The sequence below is a fragment of the Mirounga angustirostris genome, unplaced genomic scaffold (genome assembly GCF_029215605.1).
Source record: "Mirounga angustirostris isolate CCGP_5_RB_7025 unplaced genomic scaffold, mMirAng1.0.hap1 SCAF_8, whole genome shotgun sequence".
NCBI lineage: Eukaryota > Metazoa > Chordata > Mammalia > Carnivora > Phocidae > Mirounga > Mirounga angustirostris.
Window position 1 is genome coordinate 67,717,850 of NW_026991716.1, and position 24,145 is coordinate 67,741,994.

General features: G+C 33.6%; 1 protein-coding gene across 4 annotated transcripts in view; it reads right to left on the reverse strand.

The window, feature by feature from the left end:
- PHIP (pleckstrin homology domain interacting protein) overlaps positions 1 to 24,145 on the reverse strand; it is a 135,355-nt gene that overhangs the window by 52,618 nt on the left and 58,592 nt on the right. For 3 of the 4 annotated variants that reach the window (XM_045867130.3, XM_045867128.3, XM_054505441.2), the window contains 6 exons: positions 23,679 to 23,813; positions 11,568 to 11,696; positions 9,862 to 10,087; positions 6,245 to 6,382; positions 5,417 to 5,600; positions 1,015 to 1,132 (listed from right to left, as the gene is read on the reverse strand). In XM_045867130.3, the coding sequence (XP_045723086.1) occupies positions 1,015 to 1,132; positions 5,417 to 5,600; positions 6,245 to 6,382; positions 9,862 to 10,087; positions 11,568 to 11,696; positions 23,679 to 23,813 (930 nt within the window). The remainder of the gene's footprint in view (positions 1 to 1,014; positions 1,133 to 5,416; positions 5,601 to 6,244; positions 6,383 to 9,861; positions 10,088 to 11,567; positions 11,697 to 23,678; positions 23,814 to 24,145) is intronic. The other variant, XM_045867129.3, reaches the window with a different exon arrangement.

Here is a 24,145-nt window from a genome sequence, read left to right on the forward strand (position 1 = left end):
TGAGTTTACATCCCCATATCCTTGGATTCTGAGCAAAGGAAAAAACCCAACCAACCAACCAGCAACAACAAAAAACCCCCCAGAAAATGAAAGATTACCTCAGATTATACTAATGGGAACCTTTGTGGGGTCCTACTGATCCCAGGGTATGATACCCTTGATAAAGGAAAATATAAAATAGCAAAGGACTACTTGAGTCCTTTAAAAAGAAGAGTCACAAAATAAAAATAGAGTTCTAGAAAAGGACACTAATATACAGGTTTAAGGAACTCAAATAGAAAGAGAAAGGAGAACAAAGCAGGGTCAAGAGACCAGTTATTTTTTGTTTAGATAGGTGCTTAGACGGTGACTTGTAAATGAAAAGATGATCCGTTGTTTACCTCAATTCTGAAGCTTTCAAACTAAGGTGGTTTGAGAAAGAAAAAGAATGGAAGAATGGATAATTGTGATTCCTTGACACTCAAGGAGATAAATACACATCTTTCCCAGATTAGGGCATAAACCAACTGAAATCCATTGGATCCCAAAGTTTCTCCAGAGTAGGATGACAGAGAAACCAACAAGGCAAACTAAAAGAAACAACTTACTTCTTTTAATGGAGAAAATAAGAACTATTATTTATAGTAGCATAGCTGACTTACCTATAGTAACAGTTGTAAAATAGAAAAAAAGAAAAAATAGGACCAAAAAACCCAAAACCAAGAAACTGTTTTAGAGTATACAACCAATGGCAGAGCTAAAAAAATAAAAAATCTTGCTTAGGCTTATGATATAATTTATTAAATTTAATGGGCATGTTAACAATTGGCATTTGGGGAAAAGGTATACTAGAAGGCAGTAAAATAAAAAAATTAAAGTGGTAACAGATAACCTAAAGAGATAATCAAGAATTAACTATATCAACTTTATTTCATTATTCTTTTTACAATGTTAACATTTTTAATTACAAGAGCCTTAAAGTAGTCACTATACTTATGAAGCATAGTATTAAACATAAAAGTAATTACTATTTACCTTTGCAACAGAGGGTATTTTATTTTCTTTTGGAACAGTAAGGTGTTTTCTTTTCTCTTCTGATCTATAAGTTTTTATTTCTTCCTCTCCCTTTGCAGTTCTCCATTCTTCCTGCCTACTGAAAGAGAATTAAAAGCCATGCATGTTAATCTAAACTTTTTACAACTGATTTCACTCTGAAAGGCATGTTCAGTGTCAGAGAGGGAATGCTACTCCTGATGTTTTCTTTTCAAATGGAGGCATGTGATAAAAGATTCCTGAGTTTAAGTGCATAGATTGTTAACTCTGGACATTTGGCATTAAATGACTGGAATACTGGAAAGGCAGACTATTTGAATTTGATACTACTGCTTCTGTTTATGGTCTCTGGCAAATCAAGTATTCAGTACTGGGAACATGGTTCTTCCTAAGGTAATGCTCTAAGGGTTAGAAATTGGATTTATTTTTTTAAATTATGTCAGTGTAGGGCTGTGATAATCTCTTATGCCATATGGATAGCTAGAATCTTAAAAGAGGCACAAGAGAACCTTGAGGTTGAATTAATGTAACTCCTAAAGCCCCGAAAGAACTATATTCTCTCCAGTGAAAAGCAGGTCTGGCTTCAGCTACTGAAAAAACTTCAACTCGTTGCAGGCACTGAGCTGAAAGTGAGCAACAGAAAAAGTTGAGAAACGTTGTGAACTTTAATTTCATGGAATCTGAACTTACAAGGGCAAGAGAATTTTATTTTTTACTTTAATTCCTTACAACTTTAAAGTTTTTGACCTGCAGGGGTATTTAATCTTTGAACTTTAATTTTTCCCTGGAGATTTCAGTTGGAAGGGAGTTAATATTCAAACTTGAAAGAATACTACAATGTTGATATTTTATTACTAGAGTATATTAATGTCATTTCACTTAATTGCAGAATCTCTAACACAGCTGGTAATAATTCTCAATGGAATATAAAATGAGTAAGTTTAAATCTTGTGAAAAGAATGGCCTTGATTTAATTTGTTTCACCATAATTTTTTATTCTTTAATTAAACTTTTATTAACTGTAGATTCACATATAGTTTTGAGAAATAATACAGAAATTCCTTGTCTCCTTTACCCAGTTTCCCCTAATAGTAGCATCCTGCAAAACTATAGTACAATATCACAACCTTGATGTTGACATTGATACAATGCACCAGTACTATTCAGAACCCAGTTTTACTTCTGCTCATGTGTGTATGTGAATTTAGTTCTATTCAAGTTTATCAATGTGCAGGTTTGTGTATCCATTACCCCAGATAAGATACAGAATATTTCCATCACCACAAAGATCCCTTATGGTGTACTACTTTTCATAATCATACCCATACCTTTCTCTCTTCCCCCTCAACCCTTCCTCTCCACAAGGTCTAGCAATCACTAATTTGTTCTCTACCTCTTATAGGTATTTTAAGAATAGTCCATAAGGTATGTAAACCTTTGAGATTGGTTTCTCACTCAGCATAATTTCCTCAAGATTTATTCAATCTGTTCTATCAATAGGTTGGTTGTTCCGTATTATTGCAGAGTAATATTCCACGGTGTGGATACAATACAGCTAATCTGTTTAACTATGTACTCATTAAGGACATCTGGGTTGTTTCTATTATTGGCTATTACAAATAAAGCTGCTATACACTTATGTACAGGTTTTTGTGTGAACATAAGTTATTATTTCTTTGGGATAAATGTCCAAGAGTGCAATCACTGAATAATATAGTAGTTATACATTTAGGTTTTTAAAAAAGTGCCAAACTGTTTTCCAGAGTGGCCACAATATTTTACATTTCCCCCAGTAATGCATGAGTGATGCAGCTTCTCCACTACCCTCCTTAGCACTGGGGGACGTTACTATATTTTGGCCATTCTGATAGGTTTATAGAGATTATTTCCATGTGGTTTTAATTTGTATTTCAATAATGGCTAAGGATGTCGAGTATCTTTTCAAGTACTTATTTCCCACTGCATATCCTCTTTAATGACATGTCTGTGTCTTTTGCCCATTTTCTGACTGGATTTTTAAATTTACTGTTGAGTTGTTTGTTTGTTTTTTTCTTTTTTAAAAAAGATTTTATTTATCTGACAGAGAGAGAGAGAGAAAGAGCACAAGCAGGGGGAGCAGCAGGAAGAGGGAGAAGGAGAAGCAGGCTCCCTGTTGAGCAGGGAACCCGATTCTGTGCTTGATCCCAGGACCCTGGGATCATGACCTGAGCTGCAGGCAGATGCTTAACTGAGCCACCCAGGCACCTCTACTGTTCAGTTTTGAGAGTTCTTTATATATTACAGATAATAGTCTTTTGTTGGAATCCAATCAATGTGACTGGATTTAATTTTAATTAATGTAACAGGTCTGACCCACTTAAGAGCTTTCTAAGGGCAAACTGTAAACTACCTATGAGGGGGGCATAGCCCAGGAACATTCTCAAAGTTAGAGTACTAAGTATTGGGGGCAAAGCTCCAGGAAGGTCAAATATCCTTTGAAGTCATGGTCATAGCCCTGCTTGACCATTGGCTCAGTGGTTAAGCTCAATGAAAAAGGGATAAAAAGGTAAAGAACATATGGAGAGAAACAAATCTTCCCCGCTCCTCCTATTTCCTTCCATGTATAGGGACCTTCATTACCAACTAGCAACTCACTCCTGGCCTCTTAACCTCCTTGCTCATTCTTCTCCAGGGGAAGAAGTGAACTAATTAATTGGTGTGCTCTGGAAGGAAAAACCAGCTTAGTATGGCCCAGTCGTATGCCCTTATTTGCAATGTATACATTTTGTCCTGCATTTTAAAGACCCAAACCCCATTGCCTCACATGGGAAGAAATACTGTGATCCAGTGCTACCTGTGTTTGGGGTTCAGGACTAGGAACACACTTTCATGCAGATGAAAGCCACATCCTTCACAGTTACATCAGTAACAAAAAGTACCATTCTAATTTCATCTCTCATTCTCTTGTATGTTCACTTCCTTTAGAACTATTAAGATGGGTGTTACTTACTGCACCCCCTTCAAACCTTAACATTAAAATTAAAAAATGGACAGGGGCACCTGGGTGGCTTTGGCTCAGGTCATGATCCCAGGGTCCTGGGACTGAGTCCCGCATCGGGCTCCCTGCTCTGCCAGGAGCCTGCTTCTCCCTCTCCCACTCTCCCTTGCTTGTGTCTCTCTGTGTCAAATAAATAAAATCGTAAAAAAAATAAAAATAAAAAATGGACAAAAATCCAACTAAAAATATACTGTAAGAGTTAATTTTTTATTAAGGACATCTGGGTATACTTGTTATCACATAAAGTTGTTGTTCAAATTTATACCTTATTTGTATAATTAATCTTAAATCCTAACACAAATTTGAAGTACTGTCCAATCAAAAAGCATAAACTATATAAACACTGATGTTAAAAGTGTTTTTTTTAATTATACAATTACTATATCTTTTGAGTTTAAGAACTAGAAAAATCCTAAAATCAAATTTACATTTTGATCTTCATGTTTCTTATTATATACTATGTACAGCTGACCCTTGAATGGGTTACAACTATCTGGGTCCACTTACATGTGGATTTTTTATACTACAGTACTGTAAATGCATTTTCTCTTCCTTCTGATTTTTTTTTCTTTTCTCAAGCTTACTTTACTGTAAGAATACAGTATATAATACATATAGCATATAACATACAAATATGTGTTAGCTGACTGTTTGTTATCAAGGCTTCCAGTCAAGAGGAGACTATTAGTAGTTAAGTTTTTGGGTAGTCAAAAATTATATGCAAATTTTCAATTGTGCGGGGGGTCAGCATCCCAATTCCCATGTTGTTCAAGGGTCAGTATTAGTTGGATTCATATGGACCACATTCATGAATATTTGCATTACTAAATCACAATGAATCATAAGGAACTGGATATAAAGTTCCTTTACAACACAGACCTTGAGAATAGAATTATATCAATATTTAATTTATAAATGTATACATTCAAATATAAAAGATAATCATTAAAGAATCATTTTAATATATAAAAAATGTTTATGTAATGTATTACCAACAAATAATGCCATGTATTTTCACTATCAAGTATCTGAATATGGTATGGTTAGTAAAATCTATAAAAAATTATAACAAACTTCATGAAACGTGTTTTAAGATGCAGTTAAACAAGACAAACTAAGATTTAAACATGCTACTCACCTTAACACATCCCCCCCACATCTTTTACATGAATTATTCCAGAAAAGGACATGACTGAAACTTAATTTTCTTCCAGAGTCATGACTAATTTAAAATACTCTTAAGATAAATTTAAAATAAATTACAAACTTGAAAAGGTACTTTGAAGGCTGTAATTTAAAAATGAACATAAACAACGATGGTATATAAAACTTCACAACTCCCCTTACCTGGCTACACCGGCTGATAGCTCAGGTACCACCACCCTTCGACTCCAAGCTACCAGATCCCGCTCTGTGGCTATTTCACTTCTTGGTGCATTGCTGTGCATTTGCCGTACACCTTCAATTTGTCCACTACGCCTTAGTCCTACATTTGGTGGTGAATGAACCTCTGAGGTAGAACTTACAGAGCCTAAGTGAAAAATATGGTAAGTTCTATTTAGAAACATTAGCTTAACAGAAAACAAAATCTGTATTATCTTCCACATGAAACTTTCTATTATGGCAAACAAATTACCAAATCAGGAACCAAACCACAGGCAAAAGTTTAATGAAAACAAAACATGGCTATTCAGTTAATTAGACAGTGAATCATAACTGTTGACGGAATTAACATTAATTTTTAAAAAATGCTTTGTATTTTGGGAAAACTACATAAGAAGCAAAAACAGACAAACCCAAGAGTATTTATGGTTCATAAATTTGCTTTAACTTTTCTCTGAAAATAATATGTGACAATAAGGGCAGTGAGATATTTGAGAATGTGGAGTGTATTCCATACATTAATGAATAAATTTATTTTTAAAGTTTTTTTAGGTTCTACATGTTTACTCTATGAAATCTGGAAGAATATACATATTTAAAGCCCCATTATCTACAGTTGGAAACCTTACGAACATTTTCTTAGGCATTACATATTTTTAAAAACATGATCATTCAGGCAGCCTAAAGTTTCATTTTATGGATGTGTCATAATTTGTTTAATCACTTCTTTACTGTTCAGAGTTTAACTGTTACAATTTTTTAAATATTTCACTTAAAGCAATCCCTCCTTACCTCTACTTAAACGGCTGGTATTACTGATACCGGCTTCACTAGAACGTCTCAGGTCTTGCTCCTGTTGCAGTCTTTGAATCATGCTGTCCAATGGGCTGATCTCCTGGTTTGCTTGCTGACTTAAAACTTGGTTCAGTCCTATATAATACCACACAAAATGCTAAGGACACTTCAGTCAACTAGTCAAACCATTTTACTTATTAAGCTCACTGAGTCTCGAATTAAACATAAATTTTGCTTGAGTACAAGACCTAAAAAGACCTAAAATGATTAACTTGAAATACACATACATACACAACCAGGAATATGCTAACTCAATCCTAATTTATTACAAACAATGACAAGGATGATAAGGTTTACCAAGTGTTTATGATTCAGGCACTCATATTATCCCCACAACAATGCAATTACACACATATTATTAACTCCACTTATAGATGAGAAGACCAAAATAACTACTCAATGTCACATATCTAGTAAATGGCAAAAGTGGGATTTTATCTTAGACCAGTTTCTTTTAAAAAAGGCAAATCTGATTACCCACTTTCTCAAAAACCAAAACAAACCAAAACAAAAAAACCTTTATTGCTTCATTTATTCAGCAAATTCTTGAGTGTCTATTATGTGTTAGGAGCTATATACCAAGGAAGTAAGGATGCAGTGGTGAATAGGACATCAAGCTCCTTGACTTCAGGCAGCTAACATTCTAATGGGAAAACTGAACAATAAACCCTTATATAAATGCAGACTATGAAAAATGTTAAAGATGATGAGAGAAAGAGAAAATGGGGAGGAGAGATGGGAACTGCTTATGGTGAGTCAGAAAAGTCAAAGAAGCCCTCCTTGAGAAGGCAGCATTTGAACTAAGACTGGAAGAAAAAGAAGAATTAGTCATCCATGTGAGGAGCAAGAAAAAGAACACCCCAGATAAAATGCAAGAGTTGGGACAAAGCCTCTGAGGTAGGGAGTAACTTGGTGTATTTTAACCCACCCTAATTTTCCAGCATCAACACTCACCTCTACCAGTCACATAGGACCACTTGACTCTTCTGCCCTCCTAACAGGATAAATACCTTTATGCTTTGGAGCTTTTATCCATAATACTCTCAATTCAAGTATAAACGTGCAAACACTAACTTATCCTTCAAGCACCAACTAAAATGGCATCTCTCTGATATTTCCTCTGTGAAATCTTTCCAGACTACCCCTGAAAGAATTAGTTGCTATCCTCTTTCATTTCCTCAAACAATATATACATCTTAGTACTCAGCCCAATATAAAAAGGAAGCCCGCTAGTTAGTTCTGCAAAAGTATGGATTGCCTTATTAATATTATAATTCTAAATCTAGCACAATGGTAGGCATATAAAAATGTTTAATCCTGTTGAATGAATTAAAAAAATGTGTGTTAGGATATATATGAAAGCACTGCCATGAGAGAAGGGAGCAATTAATAGCAGGTGAGTGGGTATATAAGAAATGCTGTGATGAGATCAGACTTTTACAGTGGGCTGGGAAGAGAAGATACAAAGGACATTCTGAAATGAAGAATTAGTAGTAAAGAAGATACAAGGAAAGGGTAAATTACAAGTCTTAAGCACATAATGTTATTTCATTTTATAAGAAAAAACTAAAATTCAATGGGATAACATAAGTTGTCCAAGGTCACAAAGCTAGAGAGTGGTAAAAGTAGAGGTAAAAGTTAAAATGCCTGTGGATGCTTCTTTCCTGTTATGCTGCTGGGAAAACATGTCATGTTTGAACATCAAGGTCATATTCTATGACTCACTTTGAAGCCATAATTATTGTTATAGGTTCTCTTGTGGTCCTGTACTAATAACTAGTGTCTAATTCATTTTCAAGATCAGGTACACTTTTTTTACTATAAGGGAAGCTCAGTAAGGAAGAAAGGACAATGGACTAAGAGTCAGAGCTGCATTTGAATCCCTGTGGTTCCATACACTTTAACTCAAACAAGACATATGTTGTTAAGCTTTCATTTTCTCAACTTTTAGAATAAGGATACCATAAGGATTAAATGAGATATTTATGAAAGCCCTATACAGTTAAATGGAGGAAAAAATTAATAGCCACGATAATTAAGTAGCACTGATATTTTAATAAATGAGTCCTTTCCTTATTTCCCTGTGCCTGAAACCTATTTTGAGACCTGGGCAAGATCTGATTCTATCCAGTTCCCCTCTAAGACACTGAAGACATTTATCTTTATCTCAGTCCTATGATCAAGTCTTCTCTAATAATTTAATAATTGAGACTTCTCTAATCTGAATACCTGCCTAAATTTCTTGAATACTACCTGTTCTTAGATTCTCTGAGTTCATGCTATGTCCATGTATGAGACATTTTAGTTTCACATACTACAGACATTCAGGTCTGCTGGATTGTACTACTCTCTGCAAGTATCAGCAGAGACTATTCTTCTAATGCTTCCCCTCACCCTCCATCCTGAGTGGGCATGGCCATCTTCAAGAGCAGCCCTTCCTATCCAATATATTCATCTTCATTGCAATTTCATGCCCAATCCTTAAAGGAAAATAAGAGATGGGTCTTCTATAATGCAGTGAGACTGGTTTTTCTGCACAGCTTACAGAATCTAAATTCATTATTTAAAAGTTACTCATTATGTATTACATCTCTTATGTGTCCTTTACATATGTCTACTTAGAAATTTTGTCCATTATGCTAGAGTTCAGAACTTAAAATATTTTCATAAATTTTTCTCTTTTTTAAAAGATTTATTTACTTATTTGAGAGAAAGAATGAGAACACAAGCAGGGTCAGGGAGAGGGAGAAAGAATTCTGAAGCACTTAGGGCGGAGCCAGGCTTGGGGCCTGATCCTGTGACCATGAGATCATGACCTGACCTGAAACCAAGAGCTGGATGTTTAACTGACTGAGCCACCCAGGCGCCCCTTCGTAAATTTTTCTAGTTTAAAATATAACCAAGATTCATAAATTACAAAACTGGTTTAACCTTTCATAACGGTTTCCATTACTTTCAGTTAATAAATTAGTGCTACATCTCTTGTCAAAAGGGAAGGTCTGCAGACCTTGTCTCCATTTCAACTCCCTTTTAATTCTTGAACTAATTTGACTTTCTTCCTCCATTATTTCACTAAAACAGCTCTCAACACTTTCATTTCTACCTTACTTAAAATTTTTAAAAGTTGATCATTTCTTAAAACAATCTTCAACATGAATAAGACTATCTAGTCTTATTCTCTCTTTCACATCATACTACTTTTCCCTTTAATAACATTTATCACAAGTTTTAACTATTTGTTTATAACTGTATTTATTAATCTTACTCCATGAGAACAAGGATTGTGTCTGATTAATTCCCTACTGAACACCAGTTTAGCAGGTGTCTAGAGAAGATGAATAAATAAATGACCAAGATTATTGCTTTAACTCTCCAATGTTTCTTAATTCTTACAGTACATAATTCAGCATTGTTTAAAGGACTTTAAAGAAATTCTTAAAAATAATTTTACTTCTCATTTGTTCAAAACAGTAACAAAGCTTTACCCAATTAGCAATTTTATAAGACATCATTAGAAATGGAAAATTTGGTTGTCTACGAAAATGTGCATTTACCTGAGGAAGTTACTCCCATCTGAGGGATGAGTTGCTCCTCCCTGCAATTTTCACGACCAGGAACTAATCTCTGATATCTTGATGGATGAGGATTACCATCAACATCAACCAAAAAAGGGGGAGGCATGAGATGAGGTGCTTGCTGAGTCTGTTCATCTAATACAAAGTTGTTGGCATCACGAATAAGGGGCCGATAATCACTATGAAAGAACATCTGATCTGCTATCTGTAAAAAGAAAGGCCCATAAAAGATTGGAAAAATAAAAATTTATCATTATAAATTTCTAATGGAAGGCAATGTCTTTTTTTTTTTTTTTTTTTTAAGATTTTATTTAGAGCAGGAACACAAGCAGGACGAGTGGGAGAGGGTGAAGCAGCCTTCTGGCTGAGGAGGGAGCACGATGCGGGACTCAGTCCCAGGACCCCGGGACCACGACCTGAGCTGAAGGCAGATGCTTAACAACTGAGCCACCCAGGCGCCCCGGAAGGCAATGTCTTAATGTAAATCATGGTATTAAGCAACAACATAAAAAAATATTCTTTTCTTGAGTTAATGGTAAATAAGTCTTTATTACACTTCTACATTAAATTTTATTATCAGAAAAGCAGCTGCTTTGAATTTTCTCTGCAACAAGGAAAAGACTATACATAAAATGCTAACATGATAATTAAAGTTGTGTAATTTCAAATTAAATGGCAAAATCAAATCTAGGTATAAATCATTCAGTGGTACTACTACTACTTTCATAGAGCTACCATGCATTATCTTATTTTTTAAACTATTAAACATAGTAATTACCTGTTTTGGCATTTTGCAAAGGGAAATCACTCAATTAATTTATTCTTTGAATTAAACTCCAATGAAATCACTTACAAAATTTAAGAAAACCCTTAAGTCTACAATAAATGTTGACTTATATATTAACATAAAAATCAACATGGCATGATATTCCAAGAGTTGATAAGCATTTTCCCTAGATTTTTTGAAATAACACAAAATTATTTATACGAACTCATGCCTGACACATCTGTAACTTCAAAAAAAAATTTTTTTTTAAGATTTTTTTATTTATTTGACAGAGACACAGCGAGAGAGGGAACACAAGCAGGGGGAGTGGGAGAGGGAGAAGCAGGCTCCCCGTGGAGCAGGGAGCCCGATGCAGGGCTTGATCCCAGGACTCTGGGATCATGACCTGAGCCGAAGGCAGATGCTTAACAACTGAGCCACCCAGGCGCCCCTGTAACTTCAAAATTTTATTGGTTTATTTGGAATTTCTTAAACTATGAACTATTCAATTTTTAGGTCTTTTAATCACTAAGATAAGCTCTTTAATATTTAAAAATATTAGCTATTATCAGTAGACCATATATTTTTGAGAACCTCATTGAAAGCCAGATTTATACCCCAGCCTGCTCTTGCAGGCTACGTAGTTATTCCTTCTTGAAATGTAAAGATGATTAAATAAGATCTAATTATTATCTAATGTCTGTTACAGAGAATAGGACTTTAAGAACTGCTGTGTTCACCCTCCTCTCTAAAACTTAAGTCTCTAGAATACTTAAAATATGAGTGATTCTTCAAGCTTGAGACTGAAAGCATAAAAATGATGCTCACCCACTCCCAAAGAAATACAATCCCTAACCATCCATGAATTTAAAACAAATAACCAGGAAAAAAAAAAAGATACAGAATCATCATACGCTACCTTGTCATATTTACTACTGGAGCCAAAGCCAAAAATTAGAAGATGTCCATGAGAGTCTGTGCATGCAAAATGCTGACCATCAGGAGAGCATTTGCAGTCAAATACCGCACCATGTCCTTGCCCTTCGATCTGAAATATATTTAACCAACAATCAGAAAGTTGCCATTAAAATGTAAAGAACTGGTCACTGCCGTTACTAAAATTTTATGATAAAAGAGATGTAGAAGTATACATCCCAATGAAGTGAAGGTTAAGTATAACAGAGCAGAGTAACAAAATTTGTGAATATTCATGAAAAGTGCCAGATTAATAGCCTTGAAAAACAAAGTGTTCTCTTTATGCACACACAGACCAGACACAATTCAGGAAATAAAACATCAATTTCCCCCACCCATAGAATTCTGCTTCATGTCTTTAAGCCACATTTACAATGTAATTGCACCTTACATTCCATCTTATCTGCATTTAATCAAGCCCTTTCAGCAAAGGCTGACAATGTGTCGTATCTGCAGCGATTTTTTTTGTTAACTCTTGGAAGTAGTAGCCAGAGATCATTGCTCACAAGACACTAAATTTTTTTCTTTTTGGTAATAAATTCCCTTGATGGTCTGACTCATCTTTTAAATGGTGAATTTCAAAGGTTAAAGAAAAGGTTTTTTTTACCTGATAATTGTTTTCTGTTTTCCAGTTCCATTAATCCAGAACGAATGGGTTTCTCCCTGCAACCTGTCAATCAAACAGAGGTGGCCAATCACCACTCTGAATTTTTTTTGCTCTCAGTGCTTCTTCAGACTATGTTCCAGTTGAAACTTCTGTAGCAGTGTTCTGAAAGAGGTAAAAGTTCTAGCCTATCTAAAGCACAACTAGGGACTGAATTTCAGAAAACAACTAAAATAGGGAGTTGACTCCCTAACAAATAACAACTAAGGATGATTTTCAACAAATGCGATTGGATTTCTGGATTAGCAGAATCGGAACACACACACATTATCAGGTAAGAAATACCTCCTCTCTGTTCCGGTATCCACTGATCTAGAACAACTGAATTTTACTAGCAATATCCCAATATTCCAGGAAATGCTTAGAAAAGAGAGAAGTGGTAATTTTCTTTCTTTAGTGTTAAAAATATGGCATAGGGATGGATGTGCAGTTCACCAAATATGGAAGTGAAATTAAAATTTAGAAGAAGAATAGTTGATTTCTCAAGGAAAGTTTGCATTTTGGTCAAAAGAGAAACTATCACTCTAAAAGAAAGGGTTCTGCCTAAGAAGTTAATATATTATCACAAATGGGGTTGACTCAAAAAGAAAACTAGTTTCTCTTTAGAGCTTGTTGAAAAGAGGGAAAGAGTACACTGGTGTAATGTATTTTGGATAGTGATAATAATGGAAAAGAAATAAGAGTAACTTTCCTTAAAATTCATCATATGGAAGAAAATCGGTAAACTTATCTAACGACTAATACACTTAAAGATTTACCATACAAGCAAGAAAATGAATCATAAGTGAAACAGGATCATTTCTTGATTGTGAAGAAAGTTGGAGGAAAAGACAGGAGACAAAGGAAACTGATTCCAAGTCTAGCTTAAAACTATTCAAAAACGAGAAAGAACTATTTCTCCAAATTAGCATACAAGCATTAGTAAATATATGTATCTTAGAATTTGCCAAAAATGAGATACTACAAATGCAGAAATGTCAGGATCCAGGTCTCTTTTCAAATGTTTTTTAGGCAAAATAAAAAGTTATATGAACTATTATAAATAACCACTTGAAAAACTTTTATCTCTAGAAAGAGTTTTACATCAAAAATTCAAGACTTAAGAATTCAAACTGCCTTGGCTATGTGCTGTTTTTATTTATTTCAGTTCAAAATTTCATAAAAGATGAAAAACAAAAAAGCAACAACTTATAAATTTACTTTAATAAATGCTTCCAGAAATGTAATACTATTGCTATAGGCCTATGGTTACAATTCTAAGTACACAGAACAGAGGAAGAGATCTGAAAGAAGTCTGACACAGCAATGACAAAGGATATTTGATAGATGTTCACGAGCATGGTAGCCTTCATATGATGTTTAGGCAACCTTGCTCTACATTTTTTTTTTTTTTTTTTTTTTTGTGGGGCAGGCTATATGAGGATCAATCAACCCTATTTCTATGCTATCTACCAATGTTGCCAAATTTACAGTTAGTAGATCTCTAAAAGAATACTTCGGAGATGTGGAACTTATAAAATTAAAAAAGCAAAGAAAAAATATCAATCCTACTGAAGATCACTGTTTCCTATGTAACACATGACATTTGAATATGGCAGGACAGTATCAATTTTCTTGGTATAAGGCATCTGTATAACTTCAAAGTGACTTTTATACAGACAAAATAAAAGTTCATTTCCACAACATCAGAAAAAAGTAAAAGCACATTATTTGCCATTATTCACTAAAGGAGGCACTGAAAGAATCTACTCATGAATCAATCAGAAAAGCTGTCCATAATCTTATTAATTAAAATGTCAAATTTATCTTTAGTAATGGCTCCTCTGATAATAAACACATAACTACAAAATGCAGACTAGGCTTTCCAGTTGATACAAAGGAGAAAAATACTTTACTTTCCCTATATAACTAAATACACTGTAACTGTTTTAATGATTATGCTGTGATTAAGGTAAGCCAAACAAAAAAGAAAAAATGATTTCACCTTCTTAAAACAGGCTTAAAGTATATAGAAGAATTCCAAAAGAAAAAAAATTTAATAATGAAGGCACTATAATTCATGTATAACTAGAAAACAATGAAGCTTATATTCAAAACCCAAAAGGATGAAGGGGGGCCTGGCTGGCTCAGTTAAGTGTCCCACTCTTGGTTTCGGCTCAGGTCATCATCTCAGGGTCCTGAGATCCAGCCATGAGTCCAGCTCCGCCCTCAGCATGGAGTTCGCTTGACTCTACTCCTCCTCTGGTTCTCTCTCTCTCTCTCTCGAATAAATAAATGAAATCTTAAAAAAAAAAAAGATGAAATATCTTCTCTATCCACATTAAAGTTATATGGGCCTATCATAAAATGAAATGTACTGCTTAACCCAAGAATAAGTCAACATAAAATTTAATATTGTACATAACTTATGCCAGTATTTAATGTATGCTGTAGAAAATTAAAAAACAGAAAGGAATAATAATGACAAATTTTCCAAGTGAATTTTAGATGAACTACCTCTCATAAAATCAAGCACGCTTAAGAAACATTTGGGACATATGTAAATACAGACCACACAATAAAACTCATACACATTAAATCACAATTAAGGAAAGCTGAGAAAATCCAGGCTATGGTATTTACCAATAAGTGCAAAAATTTCAAAGAGAATAGGAGTTAAAATAAAAAATTTATTCAGCAATTATGATACAGAAGTTATTTTATTTTATTTTTAAAGCAAGAGATGAAAGGATTAGACAAGTTAAAATAGTAATTCCTCTGTAGGGAAATTCTCATACTGACTAAATTCTAGAAATATTTCCAAGAAATGAGTAGCACAATCTTATTAATTTAGAGATTTATAGTGAATTTGAAAAAATACAAAAAGAGCTTTGATGATGATGATGTCATATTTAATGAAGTATGCTAGTACCTTTTTCAAGGCAGAATACTATCCGCAACTTCTAATGTAATTTTTGTGAAGTAGAAAATGAATAATTAAAGATGAGTAACTAAATGAGGCCTACAACCCAAGAGACTTCTCTGGTAATGGGCAAATCACCTAATCTCTCTGTGAAATGACAGAGATAATTTAAATGATCAGAGTCCTACCTCGTTCTAAAATTCTAACATCTGATATTCAGGAAGACTTTTTGGAAGAATTAGACAAATCTGGAAATGAGGTACGCTAAAAGTACTAGAATGCAGACTAAAATTACAGGGTCTAAATTACATCAGTCATGAGGATCATACATACAGATGAATATGACAAGTATGTCATCTTAGAGAGACTCAACACAAATCAGGAACATGGGCTATCTTAAGCAGAATCATCCTGTTAAGGAATTATTCCATGTCTATGACCAGGGTCAATTTTTTTTTTTTTTTTTTTTTAAGATTTTATTTATTTGAGAGAGAGCACAACCGGGGGGGAGGGAAGGGGCTGGAGGGACAGAGGGAGAGGGAGAAGCAGACTCCCTGCTGAGCAGGGAACCCGATCATGACCTGAGTCGAAGGCAGATGTTTAACTGACTGAGCCACCCAGGCGCCCCAACAGTGGTATATTTTTAAAAATTAATGAGACTGGGGCGCCTGGGTGGCTCAGTTGGTTAAGTGTCCAACTCTTGATTTTGGCTCAGGTCCTGGTCTCAGGGTTGTGAGATTGAGTCCCACCTCGGGCTCTGCGCTCAGCAGGGAGTCTGCCTGAGATTCTCTCTCTCTCTCTCTGCCCCTCCTCTGACTAGCACAGGCACATGCACTCTCTAACTAAATAAAATCTTAAAAAAATAAACAAAAATATACCACTGTTTAGAAGGGAGCATCTTACCTAGAAATTTAAAATAAAATTAAAACTTTAATTTTTTTAAGATTTTATTTATTTGAGGGAGAAACAGACTCCCTGCTGAGCAGAGAGCCCAATGTGGGACTTAATCCCAGGACCCTGAGATCATGACCTGAGCTGAAGGTAGACACTTAAGCGACTTAGCCACCGAGGTGCCCCAAATTACGGATCTTTTAAGTACCCTAATGATTCTGTGATATAGACTCATATCCCAAGAATAAAGCAGCTGGGAAATGGAATTTATGCTAAGAATCACCCTTACAAAATCCTTATGTATAAAGAACTTTTTTTTTTTTTAAGATTTTATTTATTTGACAGAGACAGACACAGCAAGAGAGGGAATACAAGCAGGGGGAATGGGAGAGGGAGAAGCAGGCTTCCTGCCGAGCAGGGAGCCTGATGCGGGGCCCGATCCCAGGACCCTGGGATCATGACCTGAGCCGAAGGCAGCCGCTTAACGACTGAGCCACCCAGGCGCCCCTGTATAAAGAACTTTATAAGTTTATCTACATGGGGAGAAATAAACTTAATTAAGAAAATACACTAGATACTGAAGACAGACACTGTCATATATATGATTAAAATATGCTTTTGCCATTTTCTAATCATTATGATAGTTACAGTGTAAACAAAAAATATATCTTAAGGGAAGTTATCCACTCTAATAGTCTGGATGTCATCAAATTACTTTGAAAGACCTTTAGTAAATGAATGTTTCCTTTAATACTGAAGATTCTTTAATTTATAGTTAACATTATTACATATGAATTAAAGATAGCTATTTAAGTAGTACCAAGGTAAGTAAATTTGTGTAAAAAAGGAAACTGCTGTAACTGGCTTGATAGAACCAACAGATATATAAAAGTGATTTTGAAGAATCAGCTCTAATTTTCATCAAAAGAACATTTATTATCAAAATAACTCATCTTCAAATTTAACAGCATTCTGTTTACCCATATTCTAATTTCACTGAGGGATGCAGTATTATTAATCAGTCCTCCTTGTAATCTATTCTCCTCCTTTGTCCGCTAACATGGTATTAGCATGGTACCTTTCTAACATATTCTCTAGAGATTTTGATCTCATCTCCATTTGCTAAATATGACTACTTCTAAAAGTTTAGTTTTAAGCCCTCCACACTCCTCTATCTCCATGAGGTAAACAGCATTCTACATGGAAGACTTCAACATCTCTTTTCATTCCTAGCCCCTCTAAGTATTCTATCTCCAAGTGTTGCCTGTCCATTTCCACACAGGTCATCCAACACTACATCACAATAAACAGATAAAAGATGAACTAAAAAAATCAGTTTTTCTTCACATCACTCATATGTCCATTAATATTTTTTAATACAATACTCTACACACATTAATTTAATCAGTTTAATTTCAATTATTAAATCTTCTGTCATTATCCAGCCCTAATCCTTCTATCAGTCACAAAATACCAAGTCCTATACACATATATTTTTCTTTCACAAATTTCCTACCACCCAAACCCTATACATTTTCATTGTGATTTCACTGATAATAGTAGTTATTCCCCAACCTATTCAACTTTGTACCTGAAATACTACTGCTGGCAATCAAACTTATTCCTTTGTTCCCTTGTTTCTAAAATGTAAATATAATCTGCCAAAAATCCCACTATGTTAACTACTCTTTACACTAACAAGACAACATAAGGCCATCAACAATCCACCTCAACTTATATACTTTTCATCTTATCAAAATCTCTTTAAAATCTATTCCAAACATTCTAAATTACTCTCTGCACATCTTAACATTTGTTACTACCTTATTTATAATATTCCTCTTATTTATAAAATTAAGTATCTTTCTTACTGACTCAATTTTTACTTTTCAAGACACAATTTTAGTTCTTCCTCCTCAAAAAAACTTTTTCTGACCATCCACCCTGAAGTGATCCCTCCAGCTTCAGATATAGCAATTATCTTTTCTCATATGCCATGTTACCACTGCTGGCTAAAAACAAGGACCATCTCTTATTCTTCCTTGTGGTCCCCATGTTTGTCCTTATGCACAAAACAAACACTCAAATATTTGCTTAATCGAAGTGTCTTTCACCTGTATGTTTACATTCTGTAGAATTGTACAAATTTCCCTGTAGAACTACCAAATCTCAAACACCCTTGTGATAGTAACTCATAGACCATGTCAAAGAATTACATGAAGTAATTCACTAAATATAATACAAGATGACAAGATACAGAGACAAACTCACATTCATGGCAACAAATTTTAAGATATGTTTTTGATACCAAAGATGAGAAAGAGACAGACAGAAACTAAAGAACCCCAGAAACCTGAAAGTGACAATAACTACAGTTCATACTCAGAAGATTGAAGGTAATTCCTTACCCAGAGAGGCTGAAACAAGGACTGGAAGCATCAAAGAATCCTTTTAACATAGAGTGCAGATATATGGCATCTTGTTAGATGATGAGAGATAGGTAATGAAAGAGATGGAAGGATGAAAGTAAAAAAAGGAAGGAGAAGGAGAGAAAGAGAAAGATTTATCTTGAAATCTTGATTCACAAGAGAACACGATATGAGATTACTATTTTGAGCTTCTCTTTCTGCCTTTCCTAGATATATGCAGCTACAATTGTCTAAAACTAAAGTAGAGGTCACACTGAGAACATATTGTCAGAAGTATGCATGTGCAAAAATTCTGAGTGGTGGATTGGCAGCCTCTGCTTGTTTGGAACGTTGCAAGGAGAAATATATTGTTCTGGATTAGTGGACACTGGAACATTTTTTAAAAATCTCAAGTAAAAGAAAGGTTAATTATAAAAATAAGGAAAATTTTAATTAAATAAAAATTGTTATTTGGAATTTACTCATGAAACAACAGAAGTAAAGCAAAACTCAAATTCAGTAAAATTGCCTTCTAGAAGGAGACATTATACTCTTCAATTAAAATCAAAACCAGACAAGAGGCAACAAACTACAGCTTTGAGTAACATGACAGAAACAGAAAGATATGGAAAAAGAGGGAGTCATAAACACAGCTAGAATAATAGAGAAAAAAAGGGAACAGGAAAGATAAAGCAAAAGCAAAAGCGCCAGAAACATGAGGAAAGCAATTAATGTGGGGTCTACAAATCCCACTCCAAACATCTTTTACTTACTAATAATCAAATGTCCTACTAACTAAGAAATTTGAAAGTCTCTTTTCAAATTAATTTATTATTCATTTAAACTTAGAGTTAAAACTTAGCTATCCTGTGTTAATTTAAGGGAAAAAGAACCATAAAACAACTTTGTATTAAGGAACATTTATGGTTATATTTAAGCTCCCAAACTTGCCTACCTCTTTCAGGGAACTGGAATATCACAAAATCCTTCAAATTCACTTCAGAGAGTCTGCACACATTTTCAAGTTATTTCTGAGAATAATTTATCTGCCTTTTAACATTTAACGGAAATTTCAGAGCCTTTAAACTAGAGTTTAGAACAACTCTCAAAGCTGTACTAGGCTTGCTGCACTACATCTGAATAGTTTGGAATATTCTTAATATATACTATCTCCCTTCAACAAAATATCTAAATATACTTTTATCTTGAATACTTAAGTTATATAAAGACTGTTCAGCTATAATATGAGTAACTGACATAGTTTTTAGAGGACTGTTGATAAAGAAAGCTTAAGGGCTGGAATTTATATATATGTGTTTTAAAAAATAATAAAGCTGTCTTATCATAATCTTCTCTACAATATTCTCTTTAGTTTCATTCTCTGGTTCATCAAAAAAAAGAAGAAAGGTTCAAGGTTTCCACCTTATGTACTTTTCCAGCAAATGCCATTAAAAGTTTATTTTAAGATTATTTTTAGTTAAAGATGAAACAATGGTGGGGAGGGAGCAAGGAACATACATTGCCTATTCCACTTTATGCTGTGTTGTATCATCTCACTTGTCATATACTTCTTGTATATAACAAAAGCAAACCCAACACCTACCTCTCTATCATTCAGATCCTCTATTAAGAGGAAATCTAGCAGTAAAGATAAAGTAACTCCATCACTTTTTCTAGACAATAGTACTAGCAAGTTGAGAATCTATTAGATTTTGAAATTAAATAATTAGGGGATTATGTAAGCAAACAAGGAATTAAATCTTTATCGCAATTCTTAATCGCAAACCTTGTTTACACATTTAGGTGGTCCTAAAATAAAGTGTCAGATTTTTAAAAAGTATAAGTCAAGGTTTGATACAGGAAAAAAAGAATTTGAATATTACCAGAATGATGAATATCAGTGCAATATTAATATATCAATGTATCATGTTTTAAATTTATTAAATGTATCAATATTTTTTTATTAAAATTTATTTTAAAAATTACTATATATCAAACAAAATTTAACTTTTCACCTGTGAAAGGCTTTTCGATGATACAGAATTTTTGGTAATTTCTAAAATTTCAATTAATTTTTGTAATAGGTAAGAAAGGTACAGTAATATGCTGATTAAAACAAAATAATTGTTACATGATTTTCTTATTTCTTGCAAAGGTATTATGAATTTCAAGTGGAAAATCTAATTATTATAAAAAGAAAAACCAATAGTAAAGCAGTATTTTCAAAATATACTTGATAACCTGTATTTTAAAGAATTTATATATCAAATTTTTGTTATTTTAAAGGCAGCTTACATGCCTTACTTTCTGGCTGTAGGTTTATTTAATGGGGAATTTATTTATTCATGTTATAAGCTTTGATTTTAAAACTCATATGAAATATTACTTAGTCTTAATAATAATTCATCTAAACTTTTAACATTTCTAGTCTAAACAGGGAGTATTCCACTAGAGTTATTTATCCTTAAATCTTCCAAGGCACTATAACTAGTCCCTTTACAGAGCATTCAAAAAATATTTACTAAGTTGAACTTCTGATTACTAACACAATTTAATATCAGGGTTTGAATTTTTACTTCTCCAACTTTTATGGTATTTTAGTAACTCAAAAAATTACTGGTTTGCTATACAGAGCCAAATAGTTTTAACTACTATAACCAAAATTCAACAGTCAGGAGAGCGTACAGTGAACACAAGCTTCTACTCCCCCCTCAAACTGTTTTTATTTTCTTAACAGCACTGCTGGATGCTTTATCTTCCATCTGTCCACAGATAAAACAACAAAATGAACAAAAACGCAAAAAACAAAAAGGGCACTTAGATAACTTATAAATTAGAGACAGATAGAAAAAAAATCATCAAGCTAAATTATAAGATCTCAAAAGATCTACTAAGAGTTAATACCATTATAAAAACATTTTCTCCTGGTGACATATCACTAACTAGGGAGAATTGGAAGTTAGCTGTACAATGTCCAACCATTAACTAGAGTTAGCATTAAGAACACAGTAACAACGGACAAAAAAAATACGGGTTTAAACCCCAAGTCCCCGTGTAAGAGCTGTGTGACCTAGGTAAACCTGGGCAAAGCAATTCATCTCTGTAAAGTTTCTCCATTCATAAAACCAGTAATAATAAAATCTACCTGATTATATTACAAAGTTTTCATGAGACCCAAATGAGGTAATACGTAGAAGTATTTTGGAAGTCATTAAAAATCTTGCAAAAAATTAAAAGGAGGATCCTTATTTTAATTAGATAAAGTATAGTTCATTTTCTACTTTTTTTAAATGCAGGATATATTTTTAATCCTTTTTAGTCTATGTTTTGCTTTTCTCAGTTTGAATATTCTAAGGATAGGATCCAATTCCACTTATTACATAAAGCTGTTTCTTCTGCCCTTTAGAGGCTTCTCTTATTCTTGGAACGGGAAAAATATCTTTATCTAAAACTCTTATTAAAACAATTTTTATGACAGTAATGTAACTAATCCCTTAGCTAATTTCAAAGAACATACATATAATATAGCTGACTTCTATTCCTGGCTATATCACGAATTTGTGATGGTCTAAGAAGCAAATCACTTCAATCTCAATGTATTCCAATTTCTGTAACATAAGGTGGAATATTAGTGTGATCAACTTACCTGATGAGGAAAAATTCACCTTTGTAGCTTAAAGGTGAAAGCAGTATTCAAGTACGAGAGAAAACTTTCCCTTCAATCTACTAACACACCAATGCCTTTTAAAAATATGAAATTACTAAAAAAAAAAAGTCACTAATATATGTATAGGCCACAAATTGTTTTCTTTTGAAGCTATAAAGACAAATTGAGAAATAACTAATATTTTTTTAAACAGAGATGTCCCAAAAAGGAGCAAACCAGAAACACAAGGACAGAAAAAGAATTCTTTACCAGCATATTTAAGTATTTGCTTTAAAAAAAATCTCCTCTATACACATATCACTAAGGAAATCCATCTGTCACTAAAATTGTACTCCAAATAATTAAATCTTTTTTAAAAAATAAGAATTGGACAAATCTTTGTTCTTACCTTATGTACACTAAGGCATCTATAAAGACAGCCAACTTAATTCCTTCACTAATGAAAATTCTAACTCCTCCAACTGATCTTATTAATTACTTCTTACTACGTAGAAGTAACTTTACTATGATTATCAATCAAGTATAGTATCACTTTCATGAAGTTTTTTCACAAACCACTGTATTTCACAAATGACACTTTTGAAATTTTTCTTTTGCAAAATGTGCACACACTGTTCATTGTAATGCTTCATAATTCATTACTAGAGGTTTCTGTAACTGATTTTTTAAAAAAAACTAAAGATTCTGAAATAGTAGAAATACAAGTTTTTCTTTTTTTATTTTGTTGAAAGGTATCCCTGATATATAGGAAACAGATTTAAAAATACGTGACTGTATAAACAGCAGTATTTGAGGAAAACTTTATAGTTCATATAGTGGTTACACAGACAAGGTACCACTGCACAATAATCTGTATGTGATATTAAACCACTGCAATTCCAATACTCAACAATACGTACTAAAAATCTACGTAAAGAAGCAAAATGTAGAGGGGAAAGGGCTTGCACACAATAAATATCTTACATAATATAATTTGATAAAAGACAAGAATGCCTTTAATTTTAAAATGGGTGTGTTAGGAGGGGGGTGCCTGGCTGGCTCAGTTGGAAGAACATGAGACTCTTGATCTCAGGGTCATGAGGTTGAGACCCACGTGGGTGTAGAGATTACTTAATAAATAAAACTTTAAAAAATAAGTAAGTAAAATGGGTGTACTGGAATCAATTTCTGTTGTACAAGAGGACTTTTGAAGTACAATAACACAATACAAATATTTAGAATTTCTTCACATGGTTTTCCAAAATTTTTATCTATATTGTATCTTCGTACTTGCGAGTTTCTCAAGTACCACTGTTAAAACTACTTTAAAAACCAAATTAGTTATCACCAATATAACTGTATTGTAATACACACAATTTTCTTTTAAATTTAACTTAAGTGTACAATACAGAACTCTTTTTGAAACTTACAGGCAAAATAGTATCTAAACAGATTCCTAAATGGATTTCCTTTGTGATATGCAGAGTACCTGCAAGCAGTCCCCAAATCTTTAACAGCTATAAAATGAAGAGACTGATAATTACCATATTGAAATAAGATCGAATTTTGACTCCTCTTGCCAGATCCCACACTATCACGTTTCCATCGTGACCAGCAGAGAAGAGAACTCTCGGATCGAATGGGTGTGGCTCAAGGACAAATACCTCATCTTCATGACCCTGAAATATTTTTGAAGTGGAAAAGAATTATAAATTCAAAAAAAGGAAATTCAATCAAGCATCAGTATGGCAACACTTCTAGAATTTGAAATCTAAGAATTAATGAAGTAGCAAAAATCTTCAAATTTATCAATGTATAATAATGAAGCTGAGCTAATACCACCAATCAAGGCTTTGCTATCATTTGGTGAAACCTGAGAATAATATTGATGCAGCCCTACATACTAAATAACAGCAAGGATCTAGAGTTCCAAGCCAAACCAGTTTAACTACATTTTAAAATTATTTCTAATCTCCCACAAAGACCTGTTACCCATCTAGCAAGATTTTTA